The 19,268-nt window shown below is 36.4% G+C and overlaps 1 protein-coding gene across 1 annotated transcript in view; it reads right to left on the bottom strand.

Moving 5' to 3' along the window:
* Window positions 1-18,715, bottom strand: part of AGL (amylo-alpha-1,6-glucosidase and 4-alpha-glucanotransferase) — a 77,124-nt gene extending 58,409 nt beyond the window's left edge. The window contains exons 1-5 of the mRNA XM_028102148.2: window positions 18,405-18,715; window positions 17,705-17,854; window positions 3,960-4,170; window positions 3,252-3,418; window positions 2,213-2,416 (exon numbers count right to left, since the gene is read on the bottom strand). Of these exons, the coding sequence (XP_027957949.1) occupies window positions 2,213-2,416; window positions 3,252-3,418; window positions 3,960-4,170; window positions 17,705-17,786 (664 nt within the window). The 5' untranslated portion in view covers window positions 17,787-17,854; window positions 18,405-18,715. The remainder of the gene's footprint in view (window positions 1-2,212; window positions 2,417-3,251; window positions 3,419-3,959; window positions 4,171-17,704; window positions 17,855-18,404) is intronic.
* Between the last annotated feature and the right edge of the window lie 553 nt (window positions 18,716-19,268).

A 19,268-nucleotide genomic window follows, 5' to 3' on the forward strand; every position in this document is an offset into this window, starting at 1 on the left:
CTCTGATGCCAGTCTTTGAGACTTGTCTGACCCCAGGAGGGCTGTTCTTAGCTATCTCTTTCCCTGGTTTTTTCAGTTAAACTACTAGCTAGCCTATGATTTTATATGTTGCTCATGGTGATACCAGCCTCCTCTTGTTTACCACCAAAGTCTCCATTGTTTCTAACAGCGTCCCATGCTATGTACCAAACAAAGTCAATTTCATTCTAACTCTGTTCTGACTGCACATCTCCTCCCCTGCGCAGAACACCTGTGTCACTGCTGCACAGCTGGTTGCAGGAACTGTAACCTCTGCGTTTTTTGGCTTACCTCTCCAGGTATGGAACCTCCACCCCACAAGCAAGCTGGAGCAAGGGCAACTGGGGCCCAGTATTCTTGCCCTGCCATGCATGGGGTAAAGCTTTTCCTCTATGAGTGGGGTTGGACGAAGGAAGGGAGCCCAAGACCTCTCAGCTGTTCTTGCCCAGAAGAGAGTTTCTGCAACAGAGTGCCGGAGTTGGGAGGGGCATGAGAAATGTTGGAAGCCTGACCATTTCAACTGTAGCCCTATAGTGGGAGCTGAGGAGAAAAGGAGCCTTGTGTTCCCAGCTGCCCCTGCCAGGTCATCATTCTGAGCTGGGGCAGGGAGAAGAAGGTCCTGGTTCAAATGTCACAGACTGTCACTACTCTTACTGAGAGTTAGTAGATTTCCTTATGTGCTTCTCCATATGCTGAATCCCCTTAGAACAATTTACAAAGAGTTTAAACAGTTTTTTAAAAAATAATTTTTACCATTTGTTTTGCTGGGTAGAGGGTCTGTGAAGCCCTCACACTGCCAATCTGGAAGTTGACTCCCCCTGGATAGTAACTTTATAATGAAAACCCGTTTCACAGAAAGGACATTATGATTTGTAGCACTTTCCAATTTAAGGCTGAAGCAAAATTTACTTTTTTATATTGCTTAGAATCTCTCAAATGCCTCAGAAATATAGTCTCTCATAGAGACTACTACTGTACCCCAATTTTTTTCTCCCTTTGTTCCTTTAGTAACAGAATTCCCAAGGTTCAGCTGTACATATGGCTGACAGGCCATACTGCAAGACTGCTTTACAGCTAGGTGTACAAGAGAAAAAAATCCTATCTCATAAAATGTGAGAATACACACACACACACACACACACACACACAACCAGATCATGCCCTTAAAAAGCATGACTTCCCTTCCTCATTTCCAGTGGTAGAAGGTGATACTGAGAACTGGAGCGGCCATATTTGATTAAGAATTGGAAGCAAAGTGTTGGAGTTAGAGCAGCATGAGCAAGAACCTCCTTCTCTATTGCCACTGAGCTACTATAGTAGTCTGGGGATGTGTATCTCATCTTTTATAAGAAATACAGTTTCAGTCTTACATCACTACATTTTTGTCTCTTTGTTACAGCTGCCTATCCCATATCCTAACTCATATAATGTCATTATGTAGTTTGATAAATTTGATGGGAATGATATTATAGATGTTAAAGTAATTATCAATAATGTCAAATTTTCAAGTAAAGAATACTGAGTTCCTAGATATTAGGAAGTTTTCACTGTGGCTTACAGAGAAGATAATATTTGCAAGGCACACTGGGTTAAATTGAAAGCTGATCATGGCCAGAGGCTTCTCCAGGCCCAGCTGTTCTGACAGGTGATTGGAGCAATCACCTCCCTGAGGATCACCAGTTGGGAAGTTCTTACACATTTAATAGAATTGTATATTGGTGAAGAATCTTGAGATCCAAATGGGTTAACTTTAATAAGCCCTTCTAGTATGTAAGGGGTATAATTTTTAGATTTAACTTTTAAGAGTTTACCAGTAACTTTCTGTTTAAATAACAGTCATTCAGTTTTTTCAAATATATACTATAGTACCAGAGCTGTTGCTATATGGGATTCACATGTTGGTCTGCAAAGTATTAATACTGCAAGTTGAAATATGTGATCATATGTCTCTTCTATGATCACTCTCTTGTTTTTATAATCATCACATTGAAAGTACTTACAAGCTGATTTTATCTTCAACCAACACTGTTTTCTTTGAAAGGAAAAAAGTGGTACTATATAAAGTGATTTTTAAATTGAAAGACACCTATGCATCATTTGTGTTTTTAAAATTTATGTTATATAAAATAGCAAGAAATAGAATAATCAGAATATTTTCACCAAAATTAATGGAAGTAGTTAATAAAGCTCATACCAGTATGGTTGTAGACAACATCAGTAATACAAAGAATATTCCATTCCTTTTTCAGTTTTTCCATTAGCTGTCCAACATCATTCCAGGTATACTTTTTATTAGGTCTTGAAAAATCAGGATTTAATTCTAACTGGTTGGCAAGGGAGTAGCACGATCTAGACAGTCCAAGAGTTTGTAATGGGGTAAAATGAATCATGTTGTAACCTGCAACACAAGAAAATAAAGACCAATGTAAGGAAAAAAAACAAACTAAAACTAAGCAAAATACAAGTTTAAACTTAAGTAATTTTAAATAGCAAGGCAACCATGCAACTAGAAAAGGAGTCAAAGACTAGCTGTACCCCAAGTGACTTCAAGCAAGTCTACTTAAATCTTTCAGAATATCAGTGTCCTCATATATAAGACAGATATAATGAGACAATGCATTTGAAAAAATCATTGTACACAGTGCCTAGTTATTATTTGGGGTTCAATTTATATTTGTTGGATATAAATTATATATATGTACTTATGTATATACACAAGTATATCAGCATGTCTTCTTTTACTTTAATGCTCCACTATACTTGTGTTCTGTTTCAATTATGTCAGTAAACTTATCTCTTTCTTCATATTATATTCAACTTGAAAGTAGAAAATTAATATTATCCATTGCATATACTTTTTGTATATAGGGCAGCACACACCTTCCGTATGGAAGACAGTTACTCAATGTTGAATTAAAGTTATATACAATAATAATACATTTTCCAAAACATTTTAATAGTTTACTACTAATTTTTATATGTGAAAGTAAAAGTCTTGGAGATAATAATGATCTCGTTTTATTATTGGAGTTCCTTAATTTACTGAGTTGAACCATATAATTTGCTATTTTTATAGATTAAAAATGGTTAAGTCTTAACTTTATATGATTCTATTTATATTACTAAATATACTAAGAAACAAAATTAAAAGGAGAATCAAAGCTTTTGAAATCTGTATCACAGAGGATAATTACATTTATTTTAAAAAAGAAAAGAAAGATAGCTGACATTACCTGATTCTTTTGCAACCCTAAGTCTGCTTTCCCATTCATCAAAGGGTCCCAGACATTTGGCTAAAAATGTCTGGAGAGTAACACAGTCCAAGGGTAACACGTGATTATCAGCACCAACATGTAAAATAGGATCCACAACTATGTAACCCCCACCACTTTTCTCATTTCTAAGGAAAAAAACAAAACAAAAACTTTTCAATTAATGATAGAAAAAAAAATCCTCATCTGATAGTCTGACTCTTTAATGGGAAGTTGAATTATCCCACTTAAAAATATATTTCTAAGCACATAAAAGCATTTACAAAGTTGCAATGAAATTCAATGGAAAAGCCTCATTTTATCCTTTTCTAATCTCTACATAATGACATAATACATATAACATCTAATAATGTTGCTTTAAGGAAAAATAAGTGTACTAAAATCTGTCAGTAATAACAAGGGCACTCAAGCAAATAGCATCTTATAATGAAGTTGTATGAAAAGACTTGAATATTCAAGCATTTACTTAAAAAAAATACTTTGAATCTGCAACGAGTCTTACAGTTACTTCCTAGGAACAAAAGAACCATATTCTATTTGTATCTCAAAGAATCCTGTAAAAATTGCACTGTGATGGTTTATATAATAACTTTTTACAAGCTATATAATTTAACTGGATAGAATAAATTAACTCCCCCCCACCCACCACATATAGAACACCTGACTTACCCTTGAAGGAAGTAATACTGAAATGATCCAGCTTGCTGAAGATTAAGTTTACAGTATTTATCAGAATCATCTTCTCTTTCTGTTGGATTTTCCCATTCCAGGGAACGGAATTTTTCTCGATTAAATGTTTCTCCAGGAAATGGGTAATTTGTATACACAGTAACTGCTTTTCCCTGTAAAGTGGGGCCTAACCGGAACTGTAGTTCAAACCCTAAACAAAAAGCACATTTCAATAAACTCATTGTAGGAACTTAAATTACCACATTAAAAAACAGATGTTTTATTTAAAGTATTACATAAACTATGGTTTTTCAACTATGTTTAAAATAACTCCTAGGGATGCCTGTGTGGCTCAGTCAGTTAAGTGTCTGCCGTCGGCTCAGGTCATGATCCTGGGATTCTGGGATTGAGTTCCATATCAGGCTCTCTGCTTTTCCCTCTGCCTGCTGCACTCTCTCTCTCTGACAAATAAATAAAATTTTAAATAAAATAAAATAACTCCTAATAAATAATGCTGGCTTTGGAACTACTCTGCATTCTAATTTAGCTGAATTTTATATTTTAACAAACACTTAACATCATAGAACTGCCTGTTCTGTACTGTCTCTCTCTTCTCCTCCTGGAAACTGATTCCTATTTGCATGGCTACTTTGGAATATGCAAATTCTTTTTTTTTTCTTTAATAATATGTCTTCAAGTTTATTGAGAGTACTTTTAGAAACTAGGATAGCACTAAAGCAAAAGAACAAAATGAAATTTTACTGAACTTGAAATCTTTCTTTCTCTTTAATTTTAATTCCAGTATAACTAATATATAGTGTTATATTATTTCCAGGTGTACAATACAGTGTTCAATAATTCTATACATTACTCAATGTTCATCATGATAAGTGTACTCTTAATCCCTCTCACCTATTTCACCCATCCCCCAACCCTTCTCCCCTCTGGTAACTATTTGTTCTCTACAGTTAAAGTCTGTTTTTTGGTTTATCTTTTTTTCTTTGTTTTGTTTCATAAACGCCACATATGAGTGAAATCATATGGTATTTGTCTTTCTCTGACTTATTTAATTTCGGATTTATTCTCCAGATCCATCCACGTTGTAAATGGCAAAATTTTGTTCTTTTTTGTGGTTAATACCACATCTTCCTTATCAATTCATCTATTGATGGACACTTGGGCTGCTTCCATAAATTGGCTATTGTAAATAATGCTGCAATGAACATATGAGTGCATATTTTCAAATTAGTGTTTTGATATTCTTTGGGTAAATACGCAGTAGAGGAATTACTGGATCACATGGTAGTTCTATTTCTAATTTTTTGAGGAATCTCCATACTGTCTTCCGCAGTGGCTACACTAGTTTACATTCCCACCAACAGTACACATGGGTTCCTTTTTCTCCAAGATGTGCAAGTTCTTATATTACCCCATTTCCCATGATCCCACAACACTTTCCAACCCCCCAGTCCCCACTTCTGAATTGATTGCCCAGAGGTGGGCATCTAAGTACTTAGAGATGTTTGCTAGTATTTTTCAAACAGCAACAGAAAAAGTGAGTTTCTCTGTGGTGTCAGAGTATGTGATAGTATGTAAAACTTGGGAGGTATCATGGAGCAACTATCTCACCATAAAAAGAAAGCCAGTCTTCCTGAGAGAAGACAACCTCTAGAGAGGCAGTTTTCAGATTTCTAATAGAAGCTCCAGAGGCATTTGAGCCCCTGATGTCTGTTCTTGATGTCTGCTCAAATCCAGCGGTGTGGTAATAGTTAACAAGTGGCTGTGTAAGGCTGGGGTTGGGGGTTGGGAGTGCTGAGCCCTGACTGAGCAGTGTTTGCTGACTTCCTGGGGGAAACAATCTTACTGTGTTCAACCTTAAGCTACCAACGTGATCTCACTGAACATGGAACTGGGAAAAGATATGCACAGTCCGCTCTTGTGAGTCAACGCAAGTGATTCCAGCAAACTATTGCCTCTATCCCTATTTCTCATGGTTTAGTATTTAATATTTAAGCCTTTCTCGGAATTCTGAGGGCCAAAACATTCCAGCTTTTACCAAAGTTAGGCTATTTCTACTAAAATATATCCGAGACTTCTATAATGCGTTACAAGTATTTTGCCATGAAAAAAAAATCAACACATTATAGTTATACTTTTACTGTGAAATAAAATTGTGGTTGGTTCACGGCAGATTTTAAATCTTGACTATAATTATTAGAATGTGAAAATTCTGACTATAGTAAAGTCTATTAGAAATATAAGGCATGTAAGAGAATACTTAACATGATGAGCACTGAGTAACATATAGAATTGTTGAATCACTATATGTATACCTGAGACTAATATAAGACTGTATGTTAACTATACTGGAATTAAAATAAAAAACGTAATAAAAAAAGAAATATAACACTTATAAATTTTAATCATGAATGTAATATTTCAATAAAGGGTCATAACCAATGAAGGCAGGAAAATTTAGTTTTGCTGATTATAATCTTTAAGCTTAAGGAAATTTTTTAAAAAATATTTTATTTATTTTTTTGTCAGACAGAGAGCATGCAAGCGCTTAACCGACTGAGCCACCCAGGCATCCCAAGCTTAAGGAAATTTTAAAAATTTATTTATTTTTTTACTATTGAAGCATAGTTGACATACAATGTTGTATTACTTTTGGGTGTATAACATAGTGATTCAACAACTGTACACATCACATAATGCTCGCCACAATAAGTGTAGTCATCATACAATGTTATTACAATATTATTGACTATATTCCCTATGCTTCTCATCTCTGGGACTTATTTATTGTATAACTGGAAATGTTTACCTCTTAAGAAACTTTTTGAAAAGAAAGAAACATACTAATATCAATACTTTTAATGCTCAATTTATTAAGCATCTAACAAAGTATAGAAAATTATGTAATGAGTGTAGACCATGTATAGGAAACAAAATAGACAATGATCTCTGCCCTTGTGGAACTTGAGTTCTAAAGGGGGGAAGGCAGCCATTAAACAATGAACATGACAAATAAGTAAGAAAAAACACTATGTCAGGGAGGGATAAATGCTATGAGAAAAAAGAAAAATCAGAGCAGTGTAAGGAAAATGGGGGAAAAGAAGAGATGGTGGGGAGATGGTAGCAATTTTATTAATAAGTTGAAAAGCTTGAGAGAAGTGAGGGAGTTAGCCACATGGCTATTCATGGCCATCTATGGAAAGTACTCACCAAGCAAAGGAAACAGAGAGGACTTAGGATGGAAGCATGCCTGGTGGTTCCAGAAATAAGTTCAGTATGTATGGATTGGAATAAACTGGGAGAGAAGTAGTAGGGTATAAGGAAAGAAAGGTAACAGGGAAGTCAGATCATGATTTTGTAGGCCATTGTAAGTATTTTGGCTTCTTCTCTGACTGAAATGAGGAACCAATGAACAGTTTTAAGCAGAGAAGTCACATGACCTAACTTGTGTATTAAATCACTTTGCATGATATATCACTCTGAATATGTCTGCTTCTGGCCATAATGGAGTAACTGCCGTTAGATTTGCCCTCTGCTGAAAAACTAGAAGAAATATATGAGACAACTGTTTTCAGAAATAAGTAGTAAAGGACTGTGATGCCTGAGAGAAGGGTGATTCCTATGAACTCTAGCTTTTAGACTGGGGAAACTTTCTGGGCTGTGACACAGGGAGCAGGAACAGTAGTAGTCTGAGTTGAGAAGACAGAGATTTGAGTTTGGGGAGGGTGAAGAAACTGCAATTTTCAGGGCAGAGTATGGCACAGAAGAAAGCTATGCAAAGAAAGAGCTCTAGAAAATTACCTAGGGTCTTCTTCAATCTGCCTGAATACCGGGCTGACATGGGCAGTATTTGACTCCAGGAGGCTGGGCAAAGAATAACTACTAGGAACTATCAATTGACCAATTCCCAGAGCTCACTCAGGCCTGGGAGACATTACAATTTTCAAGCAGCCAGAGTGAAGAGACGTTTTTGAACACCTGTTGTATTCAAAAGAATCGTGTCTTATGTAGTAGGGTTAACATAGCCCTAGAGTAAAAACTACTATAAACCTATCCTGTCAAAGCTTAAAATAGCCTCAAAAGGATAAGCTGACCCACAGATAATGTGTATGGCTGCTAAAATAAAAGGCATCACTCCCTTAAAGGAAGACAAAAAAATCCAGAGATACAAGAACAGAACATTCACAATGTCCAGCATCCAATAAAAAAACCGCTAAACAGAAAGAGGAGGTGAGAGCGTCAATGACACAGATATCTGGGGTAGGGCACTCCACACAGAGGAAACAGAAGATGTAAAGGACCTCAGACTTCTGCTTCTGGCAAAGATGTAATGAATAACAGGGATTGGATTTACGTTCTTCCTTGAAACTTAAAAGAAACCAGGAAAAACCAGATAAAATTTATGAAATGATAGTTTTTAAGCCTGGACATCAGGCAACTAAGAGACAGAAAATAAGCAATGCGAACCTTAAAACTGCCCCTTCTTACTACCTTGGAAGAATTTCCAGGTTGAGGCAGAAAAAGGAGAACCAGGCAGAGCTCAACTAACTTTCTGAGCTGAGAAGATGGAGCTAAGAATCTGTCGAGACCAAAGCAGCTAGTTTGCAGATGAGAACAGTTAGTGAGGAGGAGAAAGCTGCACAGAGACAGAACTCCAGAGATTTGCAGAAGGTCTCCCTTGAGTATTCAGCAGAATACTGATTAGTGCATGTCTGAGACCAGGAATAGTGGTTGTTCTCACCAGCCAGATTGGAAAAATTCATAATTCATGAGGCAATGGGGAGAAAGTTCAGAGGATCTTGTTTCAGGAGTGGAGAGAAATGAGTCCTAAACCGGGCATAGACTAGACTAGCTTCACAAATCAAAAGTATTAAAATATTTCCAAGTAACTTAACTTCATTCCAAAAACAAAGACAAAAAACATTTATAAGAATCCCAAAATACCCAGCATTCAACAAGGTAAAATTTATGTCTGGCATCCAAATGAAGATTATAAGACATACAAAGAAGCAAGAACACACAACCCTTAACAAGGAAAATAATCACTTAATGAAAACTGACCCAGGAATGACACAGATGTTGAACTAGCAGATAAGGAAGGACATCAGTTATCATAAGTGTATTCCGTATGTCCAAAGAGTTATTTCAAGACATGGAAAATACTAAAAAACAAAACAGAACAAAAGATCGAAATAAAACTTTTTAAAAATGAAAACTATAAGGTCTGAGATGAAAAATCTGCAACATGGAATTAATGGATGATGAGACATGGCAGAAAAAAAATTAGTGACTTTCAAGACACAGCAATAGAAATACCCAAAATGAAACAAAGAGAGAAAAAAGAATCTAAAAAATTGAAAAAGCATCAGTGATCTGTGGAAAAATTCAAGTGGCCTAATATACAGGTAATTAAAGTCCTCAAAGAAGAGTAAAGAGAGGGGGGATATCAAGTATTTAAAGAAATAATGGGTAGAAGAATCCCCAAATTTGATAAAAACAACAAATTTATAGATCAAAGAAGTTCAATAAATCCCCAGTCACAAAACATGAAGGAAATCACACCAACAAACATTAAAATCAAATTGCTCAAAACCATTGATAAAGAAAATATCTTACAAGTAGCCAGAGGGGGGAAAATGTCATAGTAAGTTCAGAGGAACAATGATAAGGATGACAGATTTCTCATGGGAAACAATAAAAGCAAGAAGACAGTGGAGCAGTATCTTTAAAGGTACAGTAGATTCTTGGACAATACGGGTTTGAACTGTGCAGGTCCACTTACACATTGTTTTTTTTTTTTCACAGTACAGTACTGTAAATGTATTTTCTTTTTCCTCATAATTTTTTTTTTAAGATTTTATTTATTTTAGAGAGAGAGAGAATGAGCAGTGGGGAGGGGCAGAGGGAGAGGGAGAAGCAGACTCCCCACAGAGCAGGGAGCTCTACGTGGGGCTCAATTCTAGGACCTGGAGATCACGACCCCTGCTGAAGCCAGAGGCTAACTGACTGAGCCACCCAGGCGCCCCTCCTTATGATTTTCTTAATAACATTCTCTTTTCTCTAGCTTACTTACTGTTAGATTACAGTATATAATACATATAACAGACAAAATGTGTGTTATCTGTAAGGCTTCTGCTCAACAATAGGCTATTAGGTTAAGTTCTGGGGGAGTCTAAAGTTATACCTGGATTTTTGGCTGCATGGGGAGGGGGGTCAGTGTCCCTAACCTCTGCATTGTTTAAGGGTCAACTGTACTTGAAGATTAAAACTGTCAGCCTAGAATTCCATACTTGGTGAAAATATCTTTCAAAAATAAAGGTGATTTTTCAATGTCAGAGAAAGATGTTACAAAGAAGCAAGGCTGAAGCTACAATGAACCCTACTGTGGTGGATATGAATCAGAGATATCAGTATCTGCTGATATATATATATATATACACACATATATGTATACATACTATACATATATATCTGCTAATACACACGCACACATATATATATATATAATGTCAGTGTGATTCAAATCAAATCCTGAAATGCAGAACATGTAGATGTTTCAGTCATGTTTAAAACTGCTCTTTGGTAGCAGTAAATCCCTCCCAATGATATTTGACAGATGGTAAATTCTACATCACAACATTAAATACCAAAGCTATTCTTTGTGAACAGGAGATTGGTAAGCTACTCTTTATGAACAGGAGATTTCAATAAAAGATATTAAAGAGAATGCTGGACTCTTTCAATTTACTGTAATCCAATCAAATACCCCTACCTTTGCCTAGAGAAATACAAATACTCTGTTTTGCATACTGCAGATAATGTGAAGAATGGAAGTTCTAGGCATTCCTTGAAAAAAATTATAATTTAGTGATAAGTACTGCTAACCACATTCTTGGATTGTACTAAATTATGAATATAATTTTTTTCCATAGCAAATGGCTTTAGCACGTAAGAAACAAATTATCCAAATGTCATTAACTGCAAAAATTTAGGGACTCACTTCTACTTCTCACATTGTACAGTGAAACTTATAATTTTTTTTCTAAGTAGCTATATACATAAATTTTTCTATACATTATTTGGCATAAATATACTAAGTGTTAATAAGGCTTATGTTTGGCCCAATAATTTCATATACACACATGTTTTCTGAGGAATTAATCAATGATGTAAACATAGAGTATATTCATAACAGCTTCATTTATTATAATTAAATAAACTGACAACAAACTATCTAAAGATTGGGAATGATTAAATAAATTATGGTACAAATTATGGTATTATCCAAGCTAGAATATTATAAGCCATTATAAGTCATGTTATTTAAAGATATTTAATAACATGGCTACTTTTATTCCATTTTGTTCATTTTATGCATCTATAAAGATCTTTTGAAATCCTTTCTGGAAAAAAGCATGGCTGAAATGTGGCAGTAAGCTAGGAGGTGGAATTCACCCACCATTATGCTATATCAGGTTTCAACCTGCTTGGATAGTATAAACCCAATTTTGTTTTGAAACAAAGAGCACAGAACAAAGGCTTTTTATACACTTCCATAATTTTATAATTGGGAAAACATCATTTTAAAGTTAGAGATACAATTATGAAGAGATAGTTTGAGAAATAATTGCCCAAAGATTTAAACACGGAATTTTAAAACTCAGTGACTGAGAACCATAAATATCTACATCTTTACAATAATGATTAAATTTATTATAGAAGAAGTGGTATTATTTTCAACAGGTACAAACATCAGAGATTAGCTGTCTGAGCATATTTAAACAACCTGTCCCCTGTTCAGTTTATACAAATATTGTTTTTAGCATTACCCAAGGATTCAGAGAACTTGTAGTACAAAGGTTAAAACTCATCCAAAATCTCAAAACAGTATTTAGATCAGTGGTATATACTCAGAAAAAAACTGACAAGCATTCTCTAAATATGAATATTTATTTATAGAATACACATGTATGATTTAATAGATTATATAAATTGTAAAACATAAAAATGGGATAAGATGTAAATAAAATAAACAATATTTTAAATAACTAATTTATTAATGGATGGAAAAAATCTTTTAGCTCTCACTAAAATTCAGTATTGATAATATCTGTCAGTGACAGCAATGTGATTAAATAAATTTCATTAATTTTAAGTCTTGGTTTAATATTTTATGATAAAGTAATTTAAAGATTCCAACTTCTGTTTATTGATACTTGATTTAGCGGCCTCAGACTTGGAAAAAAAAAAACACACAAAGACACCCAAATTCAAATGGAAGAAGCTCTTGGTGGCTGTGTTTACTAATCCATGACATTAATTTTTCAATCCCATTCACCAATTATGTAAAGATTTTTGTTGAAATGTGGTAGTAAAGATATATTTTCCTGCCATCATCAATTGTTTTTATAAGCTAATAAGATGTTCCATATTTATATATTAAACAGATGATTTGAAAACCAACAGAAATCCTTTATTTGGAAGATTTTAAACAGATTAAAAAATTTTGTTATCAATTTTTTAAAGAGGGCAGATATTCATTATATGGCTAAAATCATATGATGGAAGGGTTACTAAAATACATATTCAAAATGTTCTTGCTATAGCAAGGGTCAGCAAACTATATCCAGTCTACTATCTGTTTCTATAAATAAAGTTTTATTGGAACACAGCCATACCCATTCATTTATGTGTTGTTTATGGTTGCTTTCATGATACAATGGCAGAGTTGAGTAGCTGCAACAGAAAGTATATGGCCTGCAAAGTTGAAATATTTGCTATCTGAACCAATTTTCATCAAAAAGCAGTTAACTTTCTCACTCAGGTTTACCTCACAGTTAAATTGTGTTTAGTTTTTCAGAAAAATTTTTTTCAGAAAATATTTTCTAAGAAAGCTACATGTCATTCCTGCAAAGGACAAATTTCAAACAGCAAATACCAAACACTTTCTAACTCATCTTTAAGTTTGACAACCTCTTGAGGTAAAAGAGGCATTTATGGTTATTCTACCTTTTTTGGCAAAGTATTGTACAGACTCTACTATTTAAGATAATATAACTTGTATATGTACTTAACCTAGATTAGCTAAAAATGTAACCTGTGGCAACATACTGCAAGCAAACCAGATATGGTGTGACTGTCAACCCCTTCCAGACCTCCAACCTCCACTTTTTTCTCAGAACATGTCCTTCTTGTTTATAACTCATGTGACACACAAACTGAAAGCATCAATGTCAATTTATGCATTAGCAAAAATGTAACTGCTTTTTTAAAAATCTTTTTAAAAAACTGATTGATTGATTTTTAGTGATCTCTATACCCAACGTGGGGCTCAAACTCACGACTCTGAGATCAAGAGTCGCATGCTCTGACTGAGCCAGCCAGGTGCCCCCAAATTTAATAACTTTTTTAAAAACAAAAACAGATGAAAGAAAAAAGGGAAAAGAAAGGAAAATCCTGTACTTTTTTACTATATTCCAATAGACAGATCAGTGCCTACCCTTAAGGGTACATAGCCACTCTGTAGACCTCTAATACAACTCACGGAAACTAAAATTTTTATATACAGTAAATGAAACATTAGAATGCCTAGAGTATGTCAGATTCCATAATTACTCACTCGGTTTGCTAAAATTAGCTTAGGTCATAGCAGTACATGGTGTGGCTATCTTATTCCTCATAGAACACTAGGAATACTTTACTCAGATTAGCCATTCCCTCCTGCAGGCAACTAGTAAAGTGAGTGCTTAAACTATTAATATAAACTAAATTTTTCCACCTTGTTCCCCTCCACTAAATTTATATAAGCTCCAGATCCTAATCAAGAAATCTTTATAAGTATTTTTTTTAAAGACTTTATTTATTCATTTGATAGAGAGAGACAGGGAGAGAGGGAACACAAGCAGGGGGAGTGGGAGAGGGAGAAGCAGGCTTCCTGCGGAGCTGGGAGCCTGACGCGGGGCTCGATCCCAGGACCCTGGGATCATGACCTGAGCTGAAGGCAGATGCTTAACGACTGAGCAACCCAGGCGCCCCTTTAAATATTTTCTTTTTTTAAAAATTTATTTATTTTTATTCATTTGAGACACAGAGATACAGAGAGAAAGAGAGCACGAGCAGGGGGAGAGGTAGAGGGAGAGGGAGAAGCAGGCTCCCTGCTCTGCGGGGCTCGATCCCAGGACCCTGGGATCATGACCTGAGCCAAAGGCAGATGCTTAATCATCTGAAACACCCAGGAGCCTAAGTATTTTCTTTAAAAAAAAGTGTAAGTTGAAATTTGACCAACCAATATAAAAATGGAAGAATTCCAGGTTTGGGGAAAACTGATTTTTGTTCATTGTTCTGCCACTGAATGAAATAGGAAATATAGAAGGCTATGATTTGGCTAGAAAAAAATAATTATTTGGTCTTGTACTCGTTGAATTAGAAGAATCTATAGAGATACTAGCCTTGAAAATGAGGAGGAATCCTTTCTTAGGGAAAAGTGAAAAGAAAAGAAAAACGAAGAAGGATGTGGTGACCAATTAAATATGAAAGAACCAGGGCGCCTGGGTGGCTCAGATGGTTAAACGTCTGCCTTCGGCTCAGGTCATGATCCCAGCGTCCTGGGATCGAGTCCCGCATCGGGCTCCCTGCTCTTTGGGAGCCTGCTTCTCCCTCTGCCTCTCTCTCTCTCTCTGTCTCTCGTGAATAAAAAAAGAGCCAAAACCTGCCAGAGTTTTTCTTCACACCTAATTGGTCGCCAAGTCCTATGAATTTTAAAATATCTCATACTCTATTCCCTTTTTTCTGACTCTGATGTAGTTAAACCCTTATCTTTAAACAGACATATTTTCAAAATAGACTTCTTGAGGACTTCTTGTCTCCAATGTCTCTTCATCTTTCACATTATAATTATCTTCTATAACAATATGATCACCTCATTACTGCACACAAAAAACTGACATGTTCCCATTTTTATCATTTGGTTGAGTTTACTGGTTTTAACTAGAGTTACAGACTGAACCACATCATTCTTATTTTACAAACCCTTCATAGTTCCCTCTTCAACTAGCTTGGCTGATTTTATACTTTTTGCTAGCTTTAACTCATGTTTTAGTAATCAATCAGCAGGGATTCATTGACTGTTGTACATTGTACTAGGTTTATAATACTTGCCCTACCCTCACAGATCTTAAACTCTAGTTGGACACTGTAAGACCAATAAGCTTTTAGAAACTGCTACATTGTTCAGGTCTTAATAGTTCTGTGACTATTGTGTGATGGAAATCAAAGAAAGGAGATAACAAAAAATTAAGGAAAGACCTCAAGGAGGTGGTGGAATTTTAGCTGAAAGTTGAGAGGTAGGAGACACACAGAATGATAGGAAAGGGATTTAATAAATATAGAGGAATCTGACAAAAGTAAAAGTGTCGGGAGAGCTATGAGAAAAGCCAGTGGGGGGCGCCTAGGTGGCTCAGTTGTTAAGCATCTGCCTTCGGCTCAGGTCATGATCCCAGGGTCCTGGGATCGAGCCCCACATCAGGTTCCCTGCTCCGCGGGAAGCCTGCTTCTCCCTCTCACACTCCCCTGCTTGTGTTCCCTCTCTCGAAGTCTCTCACTCTGTCAAATAAATAAATAAAATCTTTAAAAAAAAGGGGAAAAGCCAGTTGGGAGGGAATTAACAGGGGAACTGTAAAGATGTAGGACACTAGTAATGGGGAACAATGAGGTAACAACCTTGGCTAAGGAAGGTGGATTTTATTATAGAATGTCTTGGAAGCCAGCCAGAGGCATTTAAATTTGACTATATATATAAACACCAATTAATGAAAAGGGAAGAGATGGCATAAGATTATCTTTTTTTTGAGATTTTATTTATTTATTGGTCAGAGAGAGAGAGCACGTGCACAAGCAGGGGGAGGGGAAGGCAGAAGGAGAAGCAAGGCTCCCCGCTGAGCAAGGAGCCAGATGCGGGGCTCGATCCCTGGACTCTGGGATCATGACCTGGGCAGAAAGCAGCCGCTTAACCGACTGATAGCCACCCAGGCGTCCCAAGAAATTATTCTAGCATACATATTCAGCCATATGAAAGAGAGAGACAGGCAAACAGAGACATTTGGAAAGAAATTATAAGGCTTAAAGAGACTACAGTTAAAGAGAAAAAATTGTCAAAGAAGAGTACAAAGTTTCAAAGGCCTTAAAACTATGAAAATGGAGATATCACTAGAATAAACAGGATGTAAAATGAAGAAGGTTTGAGAATGGGGAGGACATGGTTTTGGATATGTTAGACTTAAGCATCTCCAAGTGGAGCTATCCTGAGTCTATTCTATAGTGTCATACCTGGATGAAGCCAAGAAACCAGGGTGAAATAAACAGGTACAGTGATCTATCAATGCCTTATACCCATTTAGTCTTTAAAACCATATATTATTAATTTTGAGCTTCAAAATCCATGAAGGTAGAAGAGCAGAAATTAACATCTTCACTTCACAAATAAATTAATGTTAATAATTCATGTGACTTTCCCAAAGTCAAAAAAAGTTGTTAGCAGCAGAGCCAAGAAAATTCTAGTTTCTTACTCTTGCCATTATACTTCTGGCTTTCAAGAAGCAAGCAAAATTCAAGGCTCTTCTTCCAAAAAGGGCCGTCAGCAGAGAAGCAACAAATGAGGCTATGAGAATGTGTAATTCTTTGAGGGCAGAGGAAGAGAAAAAGAAAGGATTTCTTGCAGATAGACAGAATTAATTAAAATGTGGAAGGAAGAGAGCTCAGCAAGAGACACCACCAAGTTGACAAGAGTACTCAAGAGAGTAGGGAAAAAATCAAAACCAGGAAAGTGCAGAGTCAAGAAAGCCAAAAATGGAGTAAGTACTCAGTGATCTTAAATGCCAAAGTTGGAAGAAGGTGATTTGGCATGGAGGTAACACATTTGATGGTTGAATTTTTTTTTTCTTTCAAAAATTTAACTCGAGATATTGGGGGAAAAAATCCTTCAATGTTTACTTTCAACATCTATCTGTTACACTATGCACTTTATATTTCATACATAAATCTTCTACTTCACAAGTTATATTAACATAAATGAGTGTGGAATGTTTTTCAATCTTGAAAAATTATAAAGTCTAAAAAAAAAGCTCAAATATATTTCAACATTACCTGATCAGTTTTTTCACTTTGTATTTGGCAAAAAATAGTTTCAGCTTTATCGTCTCCATATTTGAGGGGCTTTAGAAAAACATAAATAATAGTTTGCTTTTTGCTGTGATCTATTTTACTAAATCAAAGTCCCAGTAAAGGAGAAGAATGAGGGCTGTAAAAAAGCAAAACTAAAAAAAAAAAAACAAAAAAAAAGAAGGAAAACCATATATACACTCCAAGTAAAATTACAGATGAAGTAATTTGCTAAGTTTTTTATAATAATTGTTAATAGAAATAATATGGTCAATGTCTTGATCCTATATACACCTTCTTTCTTAAGTGGAAGTTACCATGGAAAGAAGAGTGAGCTACTTTAGCCTTGTTCTAACATGACAAATAAACATATTTTCAACTTTATAACTAAAATTAACTTTCATTAGTGATATTTTTAGAATACAGCACCATCTTTGCACTGATCAAGTTTAGAAAGGTCCTTGGAAATTGTATCTAAAAGTTTAAAAAAATTAATGACATTTAATTAAAAATTTAAAAGACATAAAGAAAATTTAAAAGACACAGAGCCAACTAAACAACTTGCTACTGACCTTGTTCAAGTCTGAAGAGGGTCTTTTCCAGCTTTTCCATTTCGTTCAGAAGTAAAATTCTAATCTGTTTACTGTGTCCCATTTTGGCTTCTAGAAGACTTGAAATCTTTCAGAAGAATTAAAAGAACTCCAAAATCGAATGAGTTACCCCTATGAAACAAAAAGGAATTAAGATAAAGAAAATAACTATTATCTTAAATTCTTTAAGGCTGACAGCCGCACTTACATGTTCTAAACGTGTTTTAACCCTAGCAGAGCAAAGAGAATGAATTTTATAAATAAGACCTGAGAAGGCAAATTAATAGTTTCCTCCTTTCGAGCACAATAGGACCAAAGCAAAACTATTGTGTTACAGATTCTTAAAATTAAAACAAAAAACAAAACTAAATTATTCTCAGAGAAAAGCAATACGTTTTGGAAAGACTGTATTTGGGCTGGGGGGAAAATTCCCGGTCCCAAGCCAAAAAGCTTTGAAGACTACAAATGGCACTTCTGCTTACAAGAGATCAGTCTGCTCCAAGATTAACAGGTGGGAGAGCTCCCCATTCCCAAATTCGGGTTGGAAGCCACCAATGGGGAGATGAGAACACAGGGAAGCAGTTGTCGCCCCTGGAATAGCTGCTGCAGACATAGGATGTACAGACAGAGCTATAGATAGAACGCATTTCCCAGAGAGGCCAGCTGCATTCCTAGCACTTACACTGAGCAAGTTATACGTGCGGCTTCTGGTACACCGCAGGACCCGCGACTCCGGGGTTGGAGTCGGGGGAGGAGACGTGAAGGAAAGCAAAAGGGGAAAGACAAGCTGCCCAGGCGCAAAAAGCAGCTCCAGACAAGGCGGGCCGGGCGCCGTGAAGGGCAAGGGGCGGGGCGGCGGCAGCGGGGCCAGGGCCAAGGCCGCCGTGTGAATGGCAGAGAGCTTCTCCGTGACTCCGCCTCGCGCTGGTCCCCGAGGAGACCCTCGACCCCCACCCGGCCTCGAGTGCGCACGCCAGAGTGGGAGCTGTCAGGTCCCCTCGCCCACTTCCGGGAGGCTCCGCGCCGGCTCGCCGCGACCACTAGTCTCGCGAGACTGTGGTCAGCGGGGCCGGGCCCGGGAGGCGGCAGAGGCCGGTCGGAGCTGGGAGCTTCTTTTTTTTTTCTCGCCGCTAGGGAGGTGCGAAGTCCGGGTTGTGCACCTCCTCTATCAGCCCGTGAGCTCATATTTGCACATTAGAATGCTGCGGTAGAAGGCTGCCACTAAGTTAAGCTGCACAACAAGGTCGTTTTGTGGAACGGCTGAATGGTGGGAGGCAAGCGACCTGGCTTCTAGTGTTGCTTCTACCACGAGGTGTTTTGTGTCTTTGTTTTGATTTTTAAGAAATTTAAAATATCTATTTATTATTATATTTTTTCATGTGGCTTAAGTTTGCTTGGCCCCAGTTCTCTGAATCTTGATTTCCCCATGTCTAAAATAAGGGGCCTGTGTACAATCTCTGACATTCCATCCTTCGTGTGTCTACCAATTCTAGTCCTAACACGGCACATCTTGAATGCAGAGATGGAACTACTAGGTAGGTGAAGT

The sequence above is a fragment of the Eumetopias jubatus genome, unplaced genomic scaffold (assembly GCF_037043125.1).
Source record: "Eumetopias jubatus isolate StellerSeaLion01/CBP00866 unplaced genomic scaffold, mEumJub1_p1.0 scaffold_4, whole genome shotgun sequence".
NCBI classification, from domain to species: Eukaryota; Metazoa; Chordata; class Mammalia; order Carnivora; family Otariidae; genus Eumetopias; species Eumetopias jubatus.